Consider the following 16,453-nt stretch of genomic DNA (forward strand, 5'->3'; position numbering starts at 1 on the left):
CAATCTGAAAGTAAATATACTTTTTCTAAAGCATTCAACAGGATCTTGCAAAAGTCATGTCTACATCCACCACCTTGGCTCCACCAGAATCATTCACAAATTCTAGTTCCACCACAAATTGTGGAGGTGCAACAGGTGGTAATTTCATTCAAAACCTCTTGATATAAATTTTAATGGCGGTCTCTCTCATTCATCACTATTTGCATGAAACACCTAAATGTGCCCATCCCCACCTGCTGATTCAATTTTGCATCCAACAGTTTCAGTTAACCAGAAGCCAATATCTTAGGAGTCCCCAGTATTGAGGCAATGATTCAGTCACTTGTGCAATGTCCATTTTTTGAAGATATGGTTTGATGTCTTACCGTTGTTTGTCCAATTCACTGAGCTGCTGCTGGAGATTCTCAATCTTGCTTGCAAATTCTCTCTCAATTTTTCGATTTTTCTCTTCTGCTAACTGCCTAGTTTGTTCAGACTGTTGCAATCTAAGATTAAAACAAACAGTGTCAATGAACGCAGAATTAAAAGTTAAGAGGTACCAGAAAAGGTTAGATTTTTTGCACAAATATTACTGGAAATAATGTAGCAATAACTAATTATTGAGCTAAGAACGCTCAGTTCTTGCTTACCACAACATAATTGTAATTTCCTACCAGTGAACAGTGTATTCTTATCACTCCTTATTGATCCTTCATGTATATCAACTTTGATGTCAACTTTAGTACCTTACGGATTCCTGGGATGGCAGAACTAACATGGAGAAACTGAGTAAATTAGGACATACTCACTGAAGTTTAGAAGAATGAAGGAGTAACCTCAGAAGTCTATAAAATTCTAAACACGACTAGACAGAGTAAATCCAGGGAGGATGTTCCCAACAACCAGAGAGTCCAGAACCAGGCTGCACAGTTTAAGAATAGTAGGGCAGGCCATTCAGGACTGAGGTGAGGAGAGATTTCTTCATCCAGAGTGGTAAATCTGTGGAATTAGCTGCCACAGAAAGGCCAAGGCCAAAACATGGAAAACCTTCAAGTAGTTAGATATAGGTCTCCGGGCTAAAGGGATCAAGGGGTATGGGGTGAACCTGGCAACAGTGTGCAGAGTTGGATGATCAACCATAGCACAACAGGCACCAACAAAAAAAAAAAGGGCCAAATGGCCTTTGCCTGCTCCTAAAATTCAGGTTTTTTGGTTTAGCCAAGATACTCAAACATTCAACAGTGCTGCCTTTGTTCAGCTAAGAGACATTAGTGCATCCAAAAAACAGCCATCACGTTCCCCCCCTTTTGATAACTATCAAACAACCATGTTGAAAAACAGACAACTACGATGAGGAATTCAATAGAGAGAATGGGCAGAGTGATGGCAGAGGGTCACGGTTGAGGAAATAAAGTGAATCTATACTTTAGCATATACTTTTCCACCACACTACAGTTGATGTCCTTTTACCTGCATCAATTCCAGCAAACAGCTAGTCTGTTTGAATATCAATGGTTTAATTTCAACTCAAATTTGTACACAAAGTTGTGTACAATCTAGTCTGGTCCTAAACCATACAGAAGATAATTCAAACTTGAACCAGTGCTGACTGCAAAATAAAATGAGGTGCAATTATATATTACTATGATTTAGTGCTGTTTAAAGTATGCCAAAAGCAAATGATTCAGATTTTCCCACATTTCTCAGAATGCCATTAAGACATTTGACAATATATATGTTACTCCTTAATTGGGAAGTCAGGCTAAATCTACAAAAACAAACAGTCTGAACCAATGCTTCCCCTTAAAGAGTTTTAAAGTTTAACAGCTCTGCAAAGACAAATTTAAGCGTTATAAAATTGACACATTCACAGCTGAAAAACACATAGCGTAAAGATAAAATTTATGAAATTTCTCTTTTTACTGTACCTTTCCTCCATTTGCTTTGTGGCATCAATCATTTGATTAGTCTTTCGCTCCAGAGTGTTTATCATTTCAGCCTTCTGCTGCGCTGCCCCCTCAGAATTCTAAGCAACAATTGATCAAAACAAAAAGGAACAAAATTAGGATAAAGCTACAAAACGTCCCTTTATGTCACAAGATCTTTACTCAGCATCCTTCTGTGGACTTTTGCCACAACTAAGAGTACTGTGCACAATTTTTGATATACAATTATAGAACAGACATTAAATGATAGACAAAACATGCTGCATATAGATTCATCAGGGATTTAAAAAAATTATGAACACAGACTAGAGATGCCACACAACTACTACTTCATAAAATCCCAATAGATATTAAAGAGGATTAAACACTAAGTATTTCAAAATGACTAGTATGCAAAGTAATAATGAGTAAATACTGCTTCCTCCAACTGCAAAAGGAAACAAGACATTAAATTTAAAATAGATATTCAAGGTGAGTAGTAGGGTAGAAAAGAGCAAAAGACAAAGACAACAAATTCCCATGGCTCGCGACTGGTCATATCCCATTGCAGCTTTGATTCTAAATAAGAGAGACACAAGGCAATACAATTATATCCCATAATTTGTACCCTCTAACATTTCCTTAACAACCAACAGTAGTCCCTTCTCCCATATTTCTTCACCTTAGCTTTGTTAAACATCTGCAAATTGATAGCCTTTACTTCTTCCAACTGTTGTCGGAGAGCTACTAACGTGTCTTGCTTCTCATGTGTGTCCTTCTCCAGTAGCTTCATGGCTATTTCCATTTCTTGCTTCAAGCTCATCTGTAGTTCTAATTCTTTCTCCAGTTCCTAAGCAGAAACATATACCTCTTCAATTATCAAAACTGAATTTAGAAAAGTGCAAACAGGTGATAATATAGGTTTGCAAGTGAGAGCTTAGCCATACTAGATTTTTCTTCAGAGGCCACTCTAGATAGTATTTAGGAATAGACAATCACAAACGATCATATCTACAGAAAGGTTAAGTGTTTAAAGTCCAGGTAACCTTCAGAATTTAAGTCAGTACTGAAATACACAAATTAAAAATTCTCAAATATACAAACTTTTTTACAACTTTTATAATTACTATTTCTTTAAGCTACTTTAAAAACAGAGCACAATTATCCTTTATAAAGATTCACCGTTCGAATTTTTCTCTCTTCTTTCAGTTGCTTCCAGACATCGTTGTACATTTCATCTAGACCTTGACGAGTTTGTTTGTATGTTTCCAGTTCTACTTCAGAATCTTGTCTGGTCACCTAAGAAAACATTGAAAAGTATTCAAAAGCAATGAGAAGAGATTGCAACTTCAGTAGTAAGTAGCCATATAGTAACAAAATCAGAAAGAAGAGCTCTTTTATCCAGAAACTTGTTGATCGAGAAGGCAGTGTGAGAAAGATGGCACACAAATTTTTAAAAGGGTATCAGACATATTAGTCATTCAGTCATACAACATGAAAACAGACCGTTCAGTCCATGCCGATCATGTTCCCAAACTAAACCAGTCCCACTGTGTTTAGTCCATTTCCCTCTGGACTAATCCTGTCCATGTACTTATTCAAATGTCTTTAAAAACGTTCCAACTGTACCAGCATCCTCTGGCAGTTAATTCCACATACCAACCACTGTTTAAACAGGTTACCCCTCATGTCCTTTGTGAAATCTGTTCCGGTCACCCCGGTTGTGAATTCCCTCACCATATGGAGCAGACCCTTGCTATTCACCTTATTTATGCCCCTCAATTTTATAAACCTGTGGGGTCACCCCCTTGGACTTCCTACGCCCCGGTGAAAAATGTCTCAGCCTATTTTAATCACTTAAACCCTCCATTCCCGGTAACATCCTGGTAAATCTTTTCTGAATCCTCTCCAGTTTAATACTCTTCCGGAAAAGAAAAGGGCCTGGGGAAAGAGCATAATGTGGATTAATCTGATGGCTTTTCAAACAAACTTTCAGTGAATTAAGTACTCCAAGTGATGGATTGGGTCGTTGATGGGGTTATCGAACAGCACTTATTAACAATAACGCGCTGATCAGTTTGGGTACCAGGGCTACTTAGCTCCTGTCCTCATTACAGGCTAGGTCCAAACATGGACAAAAGCTTGAATTCTAGGTGAGGAGAGACAGCGACTGCCCTCAACACCAAGGCAGCATTTGACAGTGTGTGGCACCAAGGGAATTAGAGGAAGCCCTCAGTACTCAGTCAAAAGAACAATACCAAAAAAAGTTGCTCAACACATTATCAATCAATCTCTTCAGAGAGAGGTTATGACATACATCTGGAGCAGGTGGGATTAGGCTCAGGCCTCCTGAATCAGAGGTAGGGAAACTACAACTGCACCACAAGTGAAGTGTCACTGGGCCTAATCATCTTCAGCTGTCTCAGCAATTACATTCCTTTATCATAAGGTCAGAGGTGTGATTGTACTATCAGTAAACATCACTAAGCCTCAGTTACTGAAGTAGTCTGCATCCATTTGCAGTAAATCCTGGACATTAGAGACTAAAATTGCTTAGTGACACCTAACATCTGTGCCATACAAATACCAGGCAATAATCATCTTCAATGAGAGAAAATCTCATCCTCTTGCTTGATGTTCTATGGCATTATCATGGAGTCCCTCATTATTAATATCCTAGGGATTTCTATTGACCAGAAACTGACCTAAACTAAAACAAGGAGAAAGTGAGGACTGCAGATGCTGGAGATAAGAGCTGAAAATGTGTTGCTGGAAAAGCGCAGGTCAGGCAGCATCCAAGGAGCAGGAGAATCAACGTTTCGGGCATGAGCCCTTCTTCAGGAATGAGGAAAGTGTGCCAAGCAGGCTAAGATAAAAAGGTAGGGAAGAGGGACTTGGGGGAAGCGTTGGAAATGCATTAGGTGGAAAGAGGTTAAAGTGAGGGTGATAGGCCAGAGTGGGGGTGGGGGCAGAGAGGTCAGGAAGAAGATTGCAGGTTAGGAAGGTGGTGCTGAGTTCGAGGGTTGGGACTGAGACAAGGTGGGGGGAGGGGAAATGAGGAAACTGGAGAAATATGAGTTCATCCCTTGTGGTTGGAGGGTTCCTAGGCGGAAGATAAGGTGCTGTTCCTCCAGCCGTCGTGTTGCTATGGTCTGGCGATGGAGGAGTCCAAGGACCTACATGTCCTTGGTGGAGTGGGAGGGGGAGTGGAAGTGTTGAGCCATGGGGTGGTTGGTCTGGGTGTCTCAGAGGTGTTCTCGGAAACGTTCCGCAAGTAGGCGGAATGTCTCCCCAATGCAGAAGAGGTCACATCGGATGCAGCAAGTGATGTGTGTGGAGGTGCAGGTGAATTTGTGGCGGATATGGAAGGATCCCTTGCGGCAGAGGGCGGCGGAGGAAGGAGGAAGATTTGTATTTCTTGCGGTTGCAGGGGTAGATGCCGGAGTGGAGGTTGGGTTGGTGGGAGGTGTGGGCCTGACAAGGGAGTCACGGAGGGAGTGGTCTTTTCGGAACGCTGATAGGGGAGGGAAATATATCCCTGGTGGTTGGGTCCATTTGGAGGTGGCGGAAATGACGACGGATGATATGATGTATATGGAGGGTGGTGGGGTGGTAGGTGAGGACCAGTGGGGTTCTGTCCTGGTGGCGATTGGAGAGGCGGGGCTCAAGGGCGGAGGAGATGCGGTGGAGAGCATCATTGACCACGTCTGGGGGGAAATTGCAGTCTTTGAAGAAGGAGGCCATCTGGGTTGTTCGGTATTAGAACTGGTCCTCCTGGGAGTAGATGCGGTGGAGACGAAGGAATTGGGAATATGGAATGGCGTTTTTACAGGGGGCAGGGCGGGATGTGGTGTAGTCTACGTAGTCGGTCAGTTTATACTAAGTGTCCGTGTTGATTCGGTCGCCCAAGGTAGAAATGGAGGTGTCTAGGAAGGGGAGGGAGGAACCTGAGACTGTCCAGGTGAATTTGAGGTCGGGGTGGAAGGTGTTGGTAAAGTGGATGAACTGTTCAACCTCCTCGTGGGAGCACGAGGCAGCGCCGATAGAGTCATCGATGTAGCGGAGGAAAAGGTGGGGGGGGGGGGTGGTGCCAGTGTAGCATACCCCCCCCCACTTCCTTCCAAGGCCCCAAGGGATCCTTCCATATCCGCCACAAATTCACCTGCACCTCCACACACATCACTTGCTGCATCCGATGTGGCCTCTTCTACATTGGGGAGACAGGCCGCCTACTTGCGGAACGTTTCAGAGAACATCTCTGGGACACCCGGACCAACCAACCCAACCACCCCGTAGCCCAACACTTCAACTCCCCCTCCCACTCCACCAAGGACATGCAGGTCCTTGGACTCCTCCATCGCCAGACCATAGCAACACGACGGTTGGAGGAAGAGCGCCTCATCTTCCACCTAGGAACCCTCCAACCACAAGGGATGAACTCATATTTCTCCAGTTTCCTCATTTCCCCTCCACCCACCTTGTCTCAGTCCCAACCCTCGAACTCAGCACCACCTTGCCAACCAGCAATCTTCTTCCTGACCTCTCCGCCCACAACCCGGCCTATCACCCTCACCTTAACCTCCTTCCACCTATTGCATTTCCAACACCCCTCCTCCCTACCTTTTATCTTAGCCTGCTGGACATCCCTTCTTCAGGAATGAGGAAAGTCTCATCCCGAAATGTCTATTCTCCTGCTCCTTGGAAGCTGCCTGACCTGCTGCGCTTTTCCAGCAACACATTTTCAGCTCTAAACTAAACAAGCCACATTAATTTAATAAATCCACAGGTCAGAGACTAGAAATCCTACAGAGTGCAATTTATCTAACTCCCTATGGCTGTCCACTAAAGACACAAGTCAGGTGTTTCTGACCTGAGTATTCTCTACTTGTCTGCATGAGTCCAGCTCCAACAGTAGAAGTTCAACTATCCAGGCAAATACATTCTGGTTGATTGGTATCCCAGCCAGCACCTTCAACATTCACTCCCTTCACTATTTTACAGTGGCAGCACCTGCAAGATACACTGCAATAATTCATGAAAACTCTTCAAACACTGCCAGATGATCTGTCTATTCTAGATGATCCTTCAGAAGGGCTACAGAAACTTTAAAATACGACAGAAAACAGAAACTTAACACATGGTAGTTAATGACTGGGGCAATTAACAGGATGCTGGCAGTCCTCAACTAAGTAACTTTTCCTTAAACTGTAGCTCATGAAAAATCAGCTGGAGGGCACTGCAACTGAGTAGTCATTTCTTTATCCCAAAATAGGCCAGATTCATTCTGTAACAAGATACAAATAAAAGTGAGTTTTGAGAAGATTTGTAGCTCAGGTTGAGGTTTTGGATGTAGGTTTGCTCACTGAACTGGAAGGTTCATTTCCAGACTTTTCATTACCTACTAGGTAACATCTTCAGTGGGCCTCAGGCAAAGCAATGCTGAAAATTCCTGCTTTTTATTTATAGGTTTGGATTTATTTGGGTTGGTGATGTCATTTCCGATGTTGTTATTTTCTGTGGTGAAGTCACTTGCTGTTTTTTCTCGGGGGTGGCAGATGGGGTCTAACTCAATGTGTTTGTTGACAAAGTTCCGGTTGGAATGCCATGCCTCTAGGAATTCTTGTGTCCTTGTTTGGCTTGTCCTTGGATGGAAATGTTGTCCCAGTCAAAGTGGTGGCCTTCCTCATCCTTGAGGGTACTAGTGAGAGAGGGTCATATCTTTTTGCGGCGAGTTGGAGTTCATGTATCCTGGGGGCTAGTTTTCTGCCTGTTTGTCCAATGTAGTGTTTGTTACAGTCCTTGCACAGTATTTTGTAAGTGACATTAGTTTTGCTTGCAAAAGTAAAATCCACCTAACGTTTTACATTTCTCTCAACCAGGAGGGAACAATAATTCCCCAACTGGCACCTTGACAAAGTTAACTAACTTAGTGGGAAACAAATGGATCGTTTCGTCAGTTTGGCTTATAGTGCCATTATTCAACAGACAGCAGGGAAGTTCCACAACTGCTGACTTCAACCAAATCAGGTGAACTCAAACAGGAAGTGAATCTTGGATCTAGTCAGGATCTTATTGCAGGATTAGCACTTCTTAAGCAAAGTATTTCCTTGACATTTTCTTGGAAATGGCAAAAAAAATTCTAAACATGAAAACTGTACTCTTGTACTTGTAAGCATAGCAATTCATGCAAAATTATGGTTTAATTTTAATTCAAGGAGCCATGAAATTATTAATGTATTTAATATTTCAAAACTGAGCCCATCCCTATTTGCACATCTAAATTAATCTTTCACATGATCAGATAATCAGTGTCTTGTCCTCCTTCTAGCCCAGGACTAAAGTGGATAATTGTGCTGCCTGAACTGAAACCAAAACCTAATGACAATTATTATGTGTGCATTTCAAATTTGTCAAGTCAAAAGCAACATATAATTCTGCGATTGAAACCAACATGCCAGTAGATGAAAAGATTATTTGCCAGATACTCTCAGCCGAAGTTAATGCATTAAAGCTTCACATTTTGGAAATAAGCAGGATAGAAGGAACTAAGCCTGTTGTGCTTGTACCAATACTTGACAGAGCATTCATGGTACCACATTTTGTTCATAACCTTGAAAGGTCCTCATTAAAATTCATAGAAAACTACAATTGGAAAAAGGCCCTGCAGCCAAATGTATTTGTGCCAGTCAAAAATCACCACCAAATTGGTACAATTACTTTTTCAAGTAAAGCATTCTAGATCCTGACAACTTTGGATGAAAAGCTTTACTCTCAAACTCCTCCTCTTTCGGTCTTTGTCAATAACATTAAAATTAATTGAAGGCAGAGAGACAGACAGAGACATTCACTCTTACCAAAATCTACATTGAAAACTTCTGTTAGATCACCTTACCATATTTATTGCAACGAGAACAGTACTAACTTTTCCAATTTCTACTCATAAATGAATGCCCTGATTCTAGTAACATCCTAGCACATCTCCTCTTAACCTTTTCCAAGAACTTTATATCTTGCCTGAAATGTTGTGCCTGAATTCTCCATAATACTTCAGCTGAGACCTAACATGTTATTTATGAATTCAATAATTTATTTGACAATGCTTTTTAAACCTGTAGAATATCTGCAGAAACAGATATACACACACATCTCTCTGCATCACTTTATCAATCTTTCCTGTTATCCCAAAATAAACCAAGATGGTCAGATATGATTTGTCTTGAACTGGCCCTCTGATTAATCCATACCAGTCCAAATTGATGTTTATTCAGTCTTACAAGAGAAAACAAAATTAAATGACCTCACACACACTTTCTACAACAGATAAAAGGGCTAGTGGAAGCCAGCTTGGCACATCTCAGAATATTAAATTAGCTCTTTTGACCAACCTCTACTCTACGTTCACTTGTTTCAAGGATTGATGAATTTTCTTGCTTCAGTTGATTCTGCTCCTCCTGAAGTGACTGAATTCTATCATTTGCTGCTGCAAGCTGCAAGAATATCAAAATCAAGCACAGAATCAGACCATGTACTCAAGATAGAATATTTTCAACACCAGAAAAAGGACTTGATCGTTACTATTTACCTCTTCCATTAGTTTTGCATTAGTTTTTTCTAATGAATCCAGCTTTGTCTGTAGATCAGAAACTGTACCACTTATACAAAAAAAAAAATCAGTTAATATGTTTGATTGATGCAAGACATCAACATACCCAGACTAAGTCAAGAGGTAAAACAAAATGATTACTTATTAACAGGTGACTTAGTGCACTGCAATGGGGTTACAGAAAGTGTTCAAATACATCAAGAATCCAGAGGCATCACAGAGTGCACTTGCTGAAATTAACAAAATAAAAATTTGGCAGAGCACGCATGTAAAACAAAGATTTTTGATGGTTCACCTCAAATGTCTGTTGAGTTCTTCCACATAATGTTTCTGATCCAGAATTTTAGTGAGTTCAGTGTCCCTGAAGGTCAAGAAATAATAAATCAATAATAGACTGAGTTTTGAACACCCCTTCAGGCAATCCAGTCTTCTGTAGTGCATTCTGACTCCACAATGAACATTTTTAAATGGCTGCTGCAGAATGTTCTATTCTTTGTGTATTTTAACAGTCATTGAATGGGTGGGGCTGCAACTTTTGGGTCTACCCAACAAAGTTGGGATCAGAACTTTGATATTCCCACAGTATGGCCAGATATTCCATCCTCAGTTTGGCCTCCTCACATTATAGTTGTGCAAGTGGCTGAATACAAAGTTGCCTTCTATGTGCAAAGTTCAAAAGCTTTTCATTGTTTACTTCAAAAACAAGTGGAGAATGAGTTTATTTTTCAGTGCATCGTATTTTTCACAACTAGCTAACATTTTATGGATAACCTTCCATCAAGTAATGATTTGATAGACACCCCTGGACTTTGGGATTGCCATTTGAATCACGCTCACTCAATTATGGAAGTTCAGTTGAGACCCACATCTTTTTTAATTTTGTTTTTTTTTAGGCTGAAGCAGAATAGTTACAGTTTTAATAACTACATTTACTAGAATCATTTGCAGCTTGCAAAGCCAATGCAGCTAACAAGTATCTAAGAAACTATGTTACAGAGTGGTGGACATCAAAGCCACATAAATTGCCTCTATTTGTGTTCAAGATGATTTTGCCCAGACACTGACTTGGTTGGCTTTGCCATTGACCAGTTAGTGTCGTTGCGAGAACGCTCAACTTAACAGCAGCTGGATTGGCTGATGATGCTGTGTTTCAGTAATACAGCAGAAAGACCTCTAAATGGAAAGTGTCAAGACAAAGCTCTCTCAATTTTGTTTATAAGATGGCCCAAGATAGCCAGCTCCCACAAGCTGTTCTCACCCACATTTTTTCCTGTAACTCCTCTCTTTGCACACCCTGTCAAAGGATGAAGAAAGTCTTCAAGACTACTGAAAGAATCAATTCACTAGAAGACAAAAAATTGTTTTCAACACAAGGTTGTCTGCACCACAAAACTGAAAAGGGATCAAAGAAAATAAAGCTAAAACTAAGATTCCTGTACTCCAGATTGGCACTGTTGCCAGTTTTCTTTTTTAAAAAAAAACTTAAAAATCCATATCTTTGTGTGTCTGAGTATTTAAGAAGGGACAGTTAGTGTTTTCATTAATTCATATTTGTTACCAGTTAAAGATAATTTGTTTGCAATAAACAGTTTGTTCCAATTAAGTACAGAAACTGTATAGTGCGTTGATTTGCAATCTAAATTAAACAGTTAGGTAAAATTGGGTAATTTTGTGTTAACTAAACTACTGAACTGAGGTAGGCATTGTGCCAGATTCTCAGACAGCCTCTCACCATGATAATGTTTTTATTTTTTCCTTTGAAGTTGTCTTTTGATTATTCTTTGTTGATCCCAGCACTGGGAACATTAAATTGAGGTGGTCACCACTGCCACAATAGTTTATGGTTTGTTTTCCTTTTTGGATACCCCCTTGGGTAAACTGTGGCCTGGTATATTTTTGGAAAATGTCCCCCACCAGAGAGTAACTAGAACATAGAACATTAAGTGCAGTACGGGCCCTTCAGCCCTCAATGTTATGCTGACCTGTGGAACCAATCTGAAGCCCATCTAACCGACACTATTCCATTCTCATCCATATGCCTATGCAATGACCATTAAATGCCTTTAAAAGTTGGCGAGTGTACTATTGTTGCAGTACAATCAGTAAAGAAACTACCTCTGACATCTCTCCTATATCTATCACCCCTCAATTTGAAGCTATACGCATCGTGCTAGCCATTGCCATTGAGGAAAAAAAAAGATTCATTGCCCAACCTATCTAACCCTCGACTATACTGTGACTCTGGTTGGTTTCTGCCAAATTCTATTAATCTACACTAAAATAAATTATGTAGACGTGTGTCTCTCTGGTACTGATTGTTCCTGCTTACTTCAGATTCTAGCATATACTTACTGATTTCATTGTTACACAAAGATATTTGGAACATTGTCAATTGACTCTTAGATTTCCTGTTTTTGGGGTAGCAGAAAGGAAATCTCAAAACTATACTCTTCGCCATCAATCAAAGCAGGTGATCCTCACTACATAGTGGCATAATCTTTTGTACAATCCTACTCTAGGAAAAGTGATTACCTTCTGAAGGATACAAGCAAGGTGGAGCGAAAGTTAAATAATATGTTTTAGTTGCATGTAATCGTCCATAGACCAGTCAAATGAGAATAGACTAACTTAGAACAGCACAGTGCAGGCCCTTCAGCCCTCGTTGTGCCAATCATTTATCCTACTCTGAGATCAAACTAACCTGCAGACCTTTCATTGCACTATTTTCCATGTGCCTATCCAAGAGTTGTTTACAGGTCCCTAATGTATCTGACTCTATTACCACTGCTGGCAGTGCATTCCTCACACCCACCAGTCTCTGCGCAAAGAACTGACCGCTGACATCTCCCCTAAACCTCCTTCCAATCACCTTAACATTATGCCCCCTTGTGATAGCCATTTCTGCCCTGGGAAAAAAATCTGACTATTCACTCTATGCCTTTCATCATCTGTACAGCTCTATCAAGTCACTTCTCATCTTTCTTCGCTCCAACGAGAAAAGGCCTAGCCACCTCAACCTTTCTTCATAAGACATGCCCTGCAGTCCAGGCAGCATCCTGGTAAATCTCCTGTGCCCCCTCTCTAAAGCTTCTACATCCTTCCTATAATGAGGTGACCAGAACTAAATTATTCCAAGTATAGTCTAACCAGGGCTATGTCGAGCTGCAGCATAATCTTGTGGCCTTTAAAAATTCAATCCCCCTGGCGAAAGCCAATACACCACACGCCATCTTAAAAACCCTATCAGGTTGGGTGGCAACTTTGAGGTATCCATGGAAATGGACCCAAAGATCCCTCTGCTCCTAGACACTGCCAAGAATCCTGCCTTCACCCTGTATTCTACATTCAAATGCGACTTTTCAAAATCCCTTCATACGTTTCCAGATTGAACTCCATCTGCCAATTATTCGCCCAGTTCTGCATCCTGTCAAGGTTCCGTTGCAACCTACAACAGCCTTCCACACTATTCACTGATCCATCAACCTTTGTGCCATTGGCAAACTTTCTAACCCACCCTTAAGTTTTTTTCCTTGAGGTTCTTGCACACTTTATGCAACTGCAACACCGTCTGAACAAGCAACCAAATTTATTAAGCACTGTACAGCCCAGGCTTTGGAGAAACCTTTAACACACCTCGCAGGGCTTATGGGGTCATGGCAAAGACTCTGAACAAAGTCTTCCTTCATACAAAATCTTTACATCAGTTAGTAATGCCTACAAGACAACCCCCAGTCAAGCCCTCACAGGTCACATGCCACTAAAAACACAATGCAGTGACCACCTCACCTCCAGAAACAAATGTAATGCAAATCATCCCTTAATGGCCAGACCAGTATGAATTGTATTCTAACTATAGGGTGCAGTCAGAATTTCAATTGCAATGTTCCAAATTACTTCTGAATAGGTGGTGGTGGTGATGATGACGATGCAAATCATCCCTGAATGGCAAAGTATGGGAACGTAAACCTTCCACATTCCACCTATAAGACAAAACACACACCACCCTACCCCCTCAGGGCATTCAGTTTCTTGCAGGTCAGCAGAGGAAATTAACTCTTCAATATCACACCTTCCACTTCCTCATCCAAATCATTTATAAAAATCACAAACAGCAGAGGTCCCAAACAAATCCCTGTCGAACATCACTGGTCACTAAGCTCCAGGTTGAATATTTTCTATCTACTACCATCCTCTATCTTCTAAGGGCCAGCCAATTCTGTATCCAGGTGAAAATGAGGACTGCAGATGTTGGAGATCACAGCCCCCTCATTCCTGATGAAGGGCTCCTGCCAGAAACGTAGATTTTCCTGCTCCTCGGATGCTGGCTGACCTGCTGTGCTTTTCCAGCACCACTCTAATTTCAATTCTGTATCCAGAGAGCTGAATTTCCCTGTATACCATGCCTCACTTTGAATAAACCTACAATGGGGAACCTTAAACGCTTTGCCAAAAATCCACATACACTACATACACTGCTCTACCTTCAATGTGTTTTGTCACATCCTCAAAAAATTCAAAAAGGCTTGTGAGGCATGACCCTCTAACCACCTGGCAATACTCTAGTGGACAGTGAGGACACAAAGATCATTGCCAAAGGTGCAGCAATCTCTTCCCTCTGCATTTCCCATTTGACCCAGGGACTTGGCTATACTCATGTTTTTCAAAATTTTCAGCACATATTCTCCTTCACATCAACTTGTTCGAGCATATCAGTCTGTTTCACACTGCCTTTAAAATGTCAAGGTCCCTCTCCGTAAATATTGAAGCAAAGTATTCATTAAGGACCTCTCCTATCTCCTCCAACTCCAGGCACCAGTTCCCTCCACTATCCCTGATTGGCCCTACCCTCACATAAGTGTACAATGCCTTAGGGTTTCCCTTAATCCTACCCGCTAAAGCTTTATCATGTCCCCTTCTTTCTCTCCTGATTCCTTTCAGTTCCTTCCTGGCTACCTTGTAACCGTCTAGATCCCTACCTGATCCTTGCCTCCTCAACCTTAAGCTTCCTTCTTCCTCTTGACTAGATGTTCCATATCCCTTGTCACCCAAGGTTCTTTTAACCTACCATCCCTTCCTTGATGAAGCCAGACAAACCTGTCCAGCACGGAGTAGATGCTTCCAAACATCCACCACATTTCTGGGGTGCATTTCCAAGAATGTGATCCCAGGTTAGGCGCCCCAGTTCTTGCCTGATAGCATTGTAATACCCTCTCTCCCAACTAAATACTTTCCCATACAGCCTGTTCTTTCCCTCTCCATGAGTATGGTAAAGGTAAGGGATCTGTGATCACCATCACCAAAATGCTCTCCCACCAAGAGACTGGATACCTGGCATGGTTCGTTGCCAAGCACCAAATCCAAAGATGGCCTCCCCTCTAGTCAGTCTATGTATTGAGTGAGAAACTCTTAGACACCTGACAAAAATTGCTACATGCAAACTATTGGCATTAAAGGAGGTTCTAATCAATATTAGGGAGTTAAAAGTCACCCATAACAAGAACCCTGTTATTTCTGCATCTTTCTAAACTTGTTAATAACATGTGCCAGATCAAATGAATACGAATTAAATTTTACTGGCATGTGTACTCAAGCACAGAGTTATAGGAGTATACAATGTCACCATTCCCCGCACCACACCTTAGGTACAAAGGTACCTGGGTGCAAATTCTAAAAAGTTGCATCAATATTTAGGTTAGAAAAGGACTAAGATATAGAACACAGGGAAATAGTTGGTTGGCTAACACGGTGCCCCTGTTTAAGAAAGGTGGTAAGGACAAGCCAGGGAACTATAGACCAGTAAGCCTGACGTCGGTGGTGGGCAAGTTGATGGAGGGAATCCTGAGGGGCAGAATGTACATGTATTTGGAAAAGCAAGGACTGATTAGGGATAGTCAACATCGCTTTGTGCATGGGAAATCATGTCTCTCAAACTTGATTGAGTTTTCTGAGGAAGTAACAAAGAAGATTGATGAGGGCAGAGCAGTAGGTGAGATCTATATGAACTTCAGAAAGGTGTTTGACAAGATTCCCCATGGGAAACTGGTTAGCAAGGTTAGATCCCCAAATTGTCAGGGGTGAATGTTGGGAAATGGGGCTTGGTGGGTTGCTCTCGGAGGGTCAGTGTGGACTTGTTGGGCCGAAGGGCCAGTTTCCACACTTTAGGGAATCTAATCTTAATCCCATGGAATACAGGGAGAACGAGCCATTTGGATACAGAATGGGCTCAAAGGTAGAAGACAGAGGGTGGTGCTGGAGGGTTGCTTTTCAGACTGGGAGCCTGTGACCAGTGGAGTGCCACAAGGATCATTGCTGGGTCCACTATTTTTCATCATGTATTTAAATGACTTGGGTGTGAGCATAAGAGGTATAGTTAGTAAGTTTGCAGATGACACCAAAATTTGAGGTGTAGCGGACAGCAGAGAAGGTTACCTCAGATTACAAGATCTTCATCAGATGGGCCAATGGGCTGAGAAGTGGCAGATGGAGTTTAATTCAGATAAATGTGAAGAGCTGCATTTTGGGAAAGCAAACCTTAGCAGGACGTATACACTTGATGATGAGGTCCTAGGAAGTGTTGCTGAACAAAGAGACCTTGGAGTGCAGGTTCATAGCTCCTTGAAAGTGGAGTTGCAGGTAGATAGGATAGTGAAGGCAGCGTTTGGTATGCTTTCCTATATTGGTCAGAGTATTGAGTACTGGAGGTGGGAGGTCATGTTGCAGCTGTACAGGACATTGGTTGGGCCACTGTTGGAACATTGCATGCAATTCTGGTCTCCTTCCTATCGGAAAGATGTTGTGAAACTTGAAAGGGTTCAGAAAAAATTTACAAGGATGTTGCCTGGGTTGGAGGATCTGAGCTACAGGGAGAGGCTGAACAGGCTGGGGCTGTTTTCCCTGGAGCATCAGAGCTGAGGGGTGACCTTATATAGAGGTTTACAAAATCATG

At 41.7% G+C, this 16,453-nt stretch overlaps 1 protein-coding gene across 2 annotated transcripts in view; it reads right to left on the reverse strand.

The window, feature by feature from the left end:
• Nucleotides 1–16,453, reverse strand: part of LOC122556653 (RUN and FYVE domain-containing protein 1) — an 82,353-nt gene that overhangs the window by 40,487 nt on the left and 25,413 nt on the right. For both annotated transcript variants that reach the window (XM_043703641.2, XM_043703642.2), the window contains exons 7-13: nt 9,803–9,868; nt 9,487–9,556; nt 9,290–9,391; nt 3,087–3,203; nt 2,587–2,754; nt 1,908–2,005; nt 366–485 (exon numbers count right to left, since the gene is read on the reverse strand). In XM_043703641.2, the coding sequence (XP_043559576.2) occupies nt 366–485; nt 1,908–2,005; nt 2,587–2,754; nt 3,087–3,203; nt 9,290–9,391; nt 9,487–9,556; nt 9,803–9,868 (741 nt within the window). The remainder of the gene's footprint in view (nt 1–365; nt 486–1,907; nt 2,006–2,586; nt 2,755–3,086; nt 3,204–9,289; nt 9,392–9,486; nt 9,557–9,802; nt 9,869–16,453) is intronic.

The sequence above is a fragment of the Chiloscyllium plagiosum genome, unplaced genomic scaffold (genome assembly GCF_037043375.1).
Source record: "Chiloscyllium plagiosum isolate Xiang-an unplaced genomic scaffold, Cpla_swu_hap1 HiC_scaffold_16, whole genome shotgun sequence".
NCBI classification, from domain to species: domain Eukaryota; kingdom Metazoa; phylum Chordata; class Chondrichthyes; order Orectolobiformes; family Hemiscylliidae; genus Chiloscyllium; species Chiloscyllium plagiosum.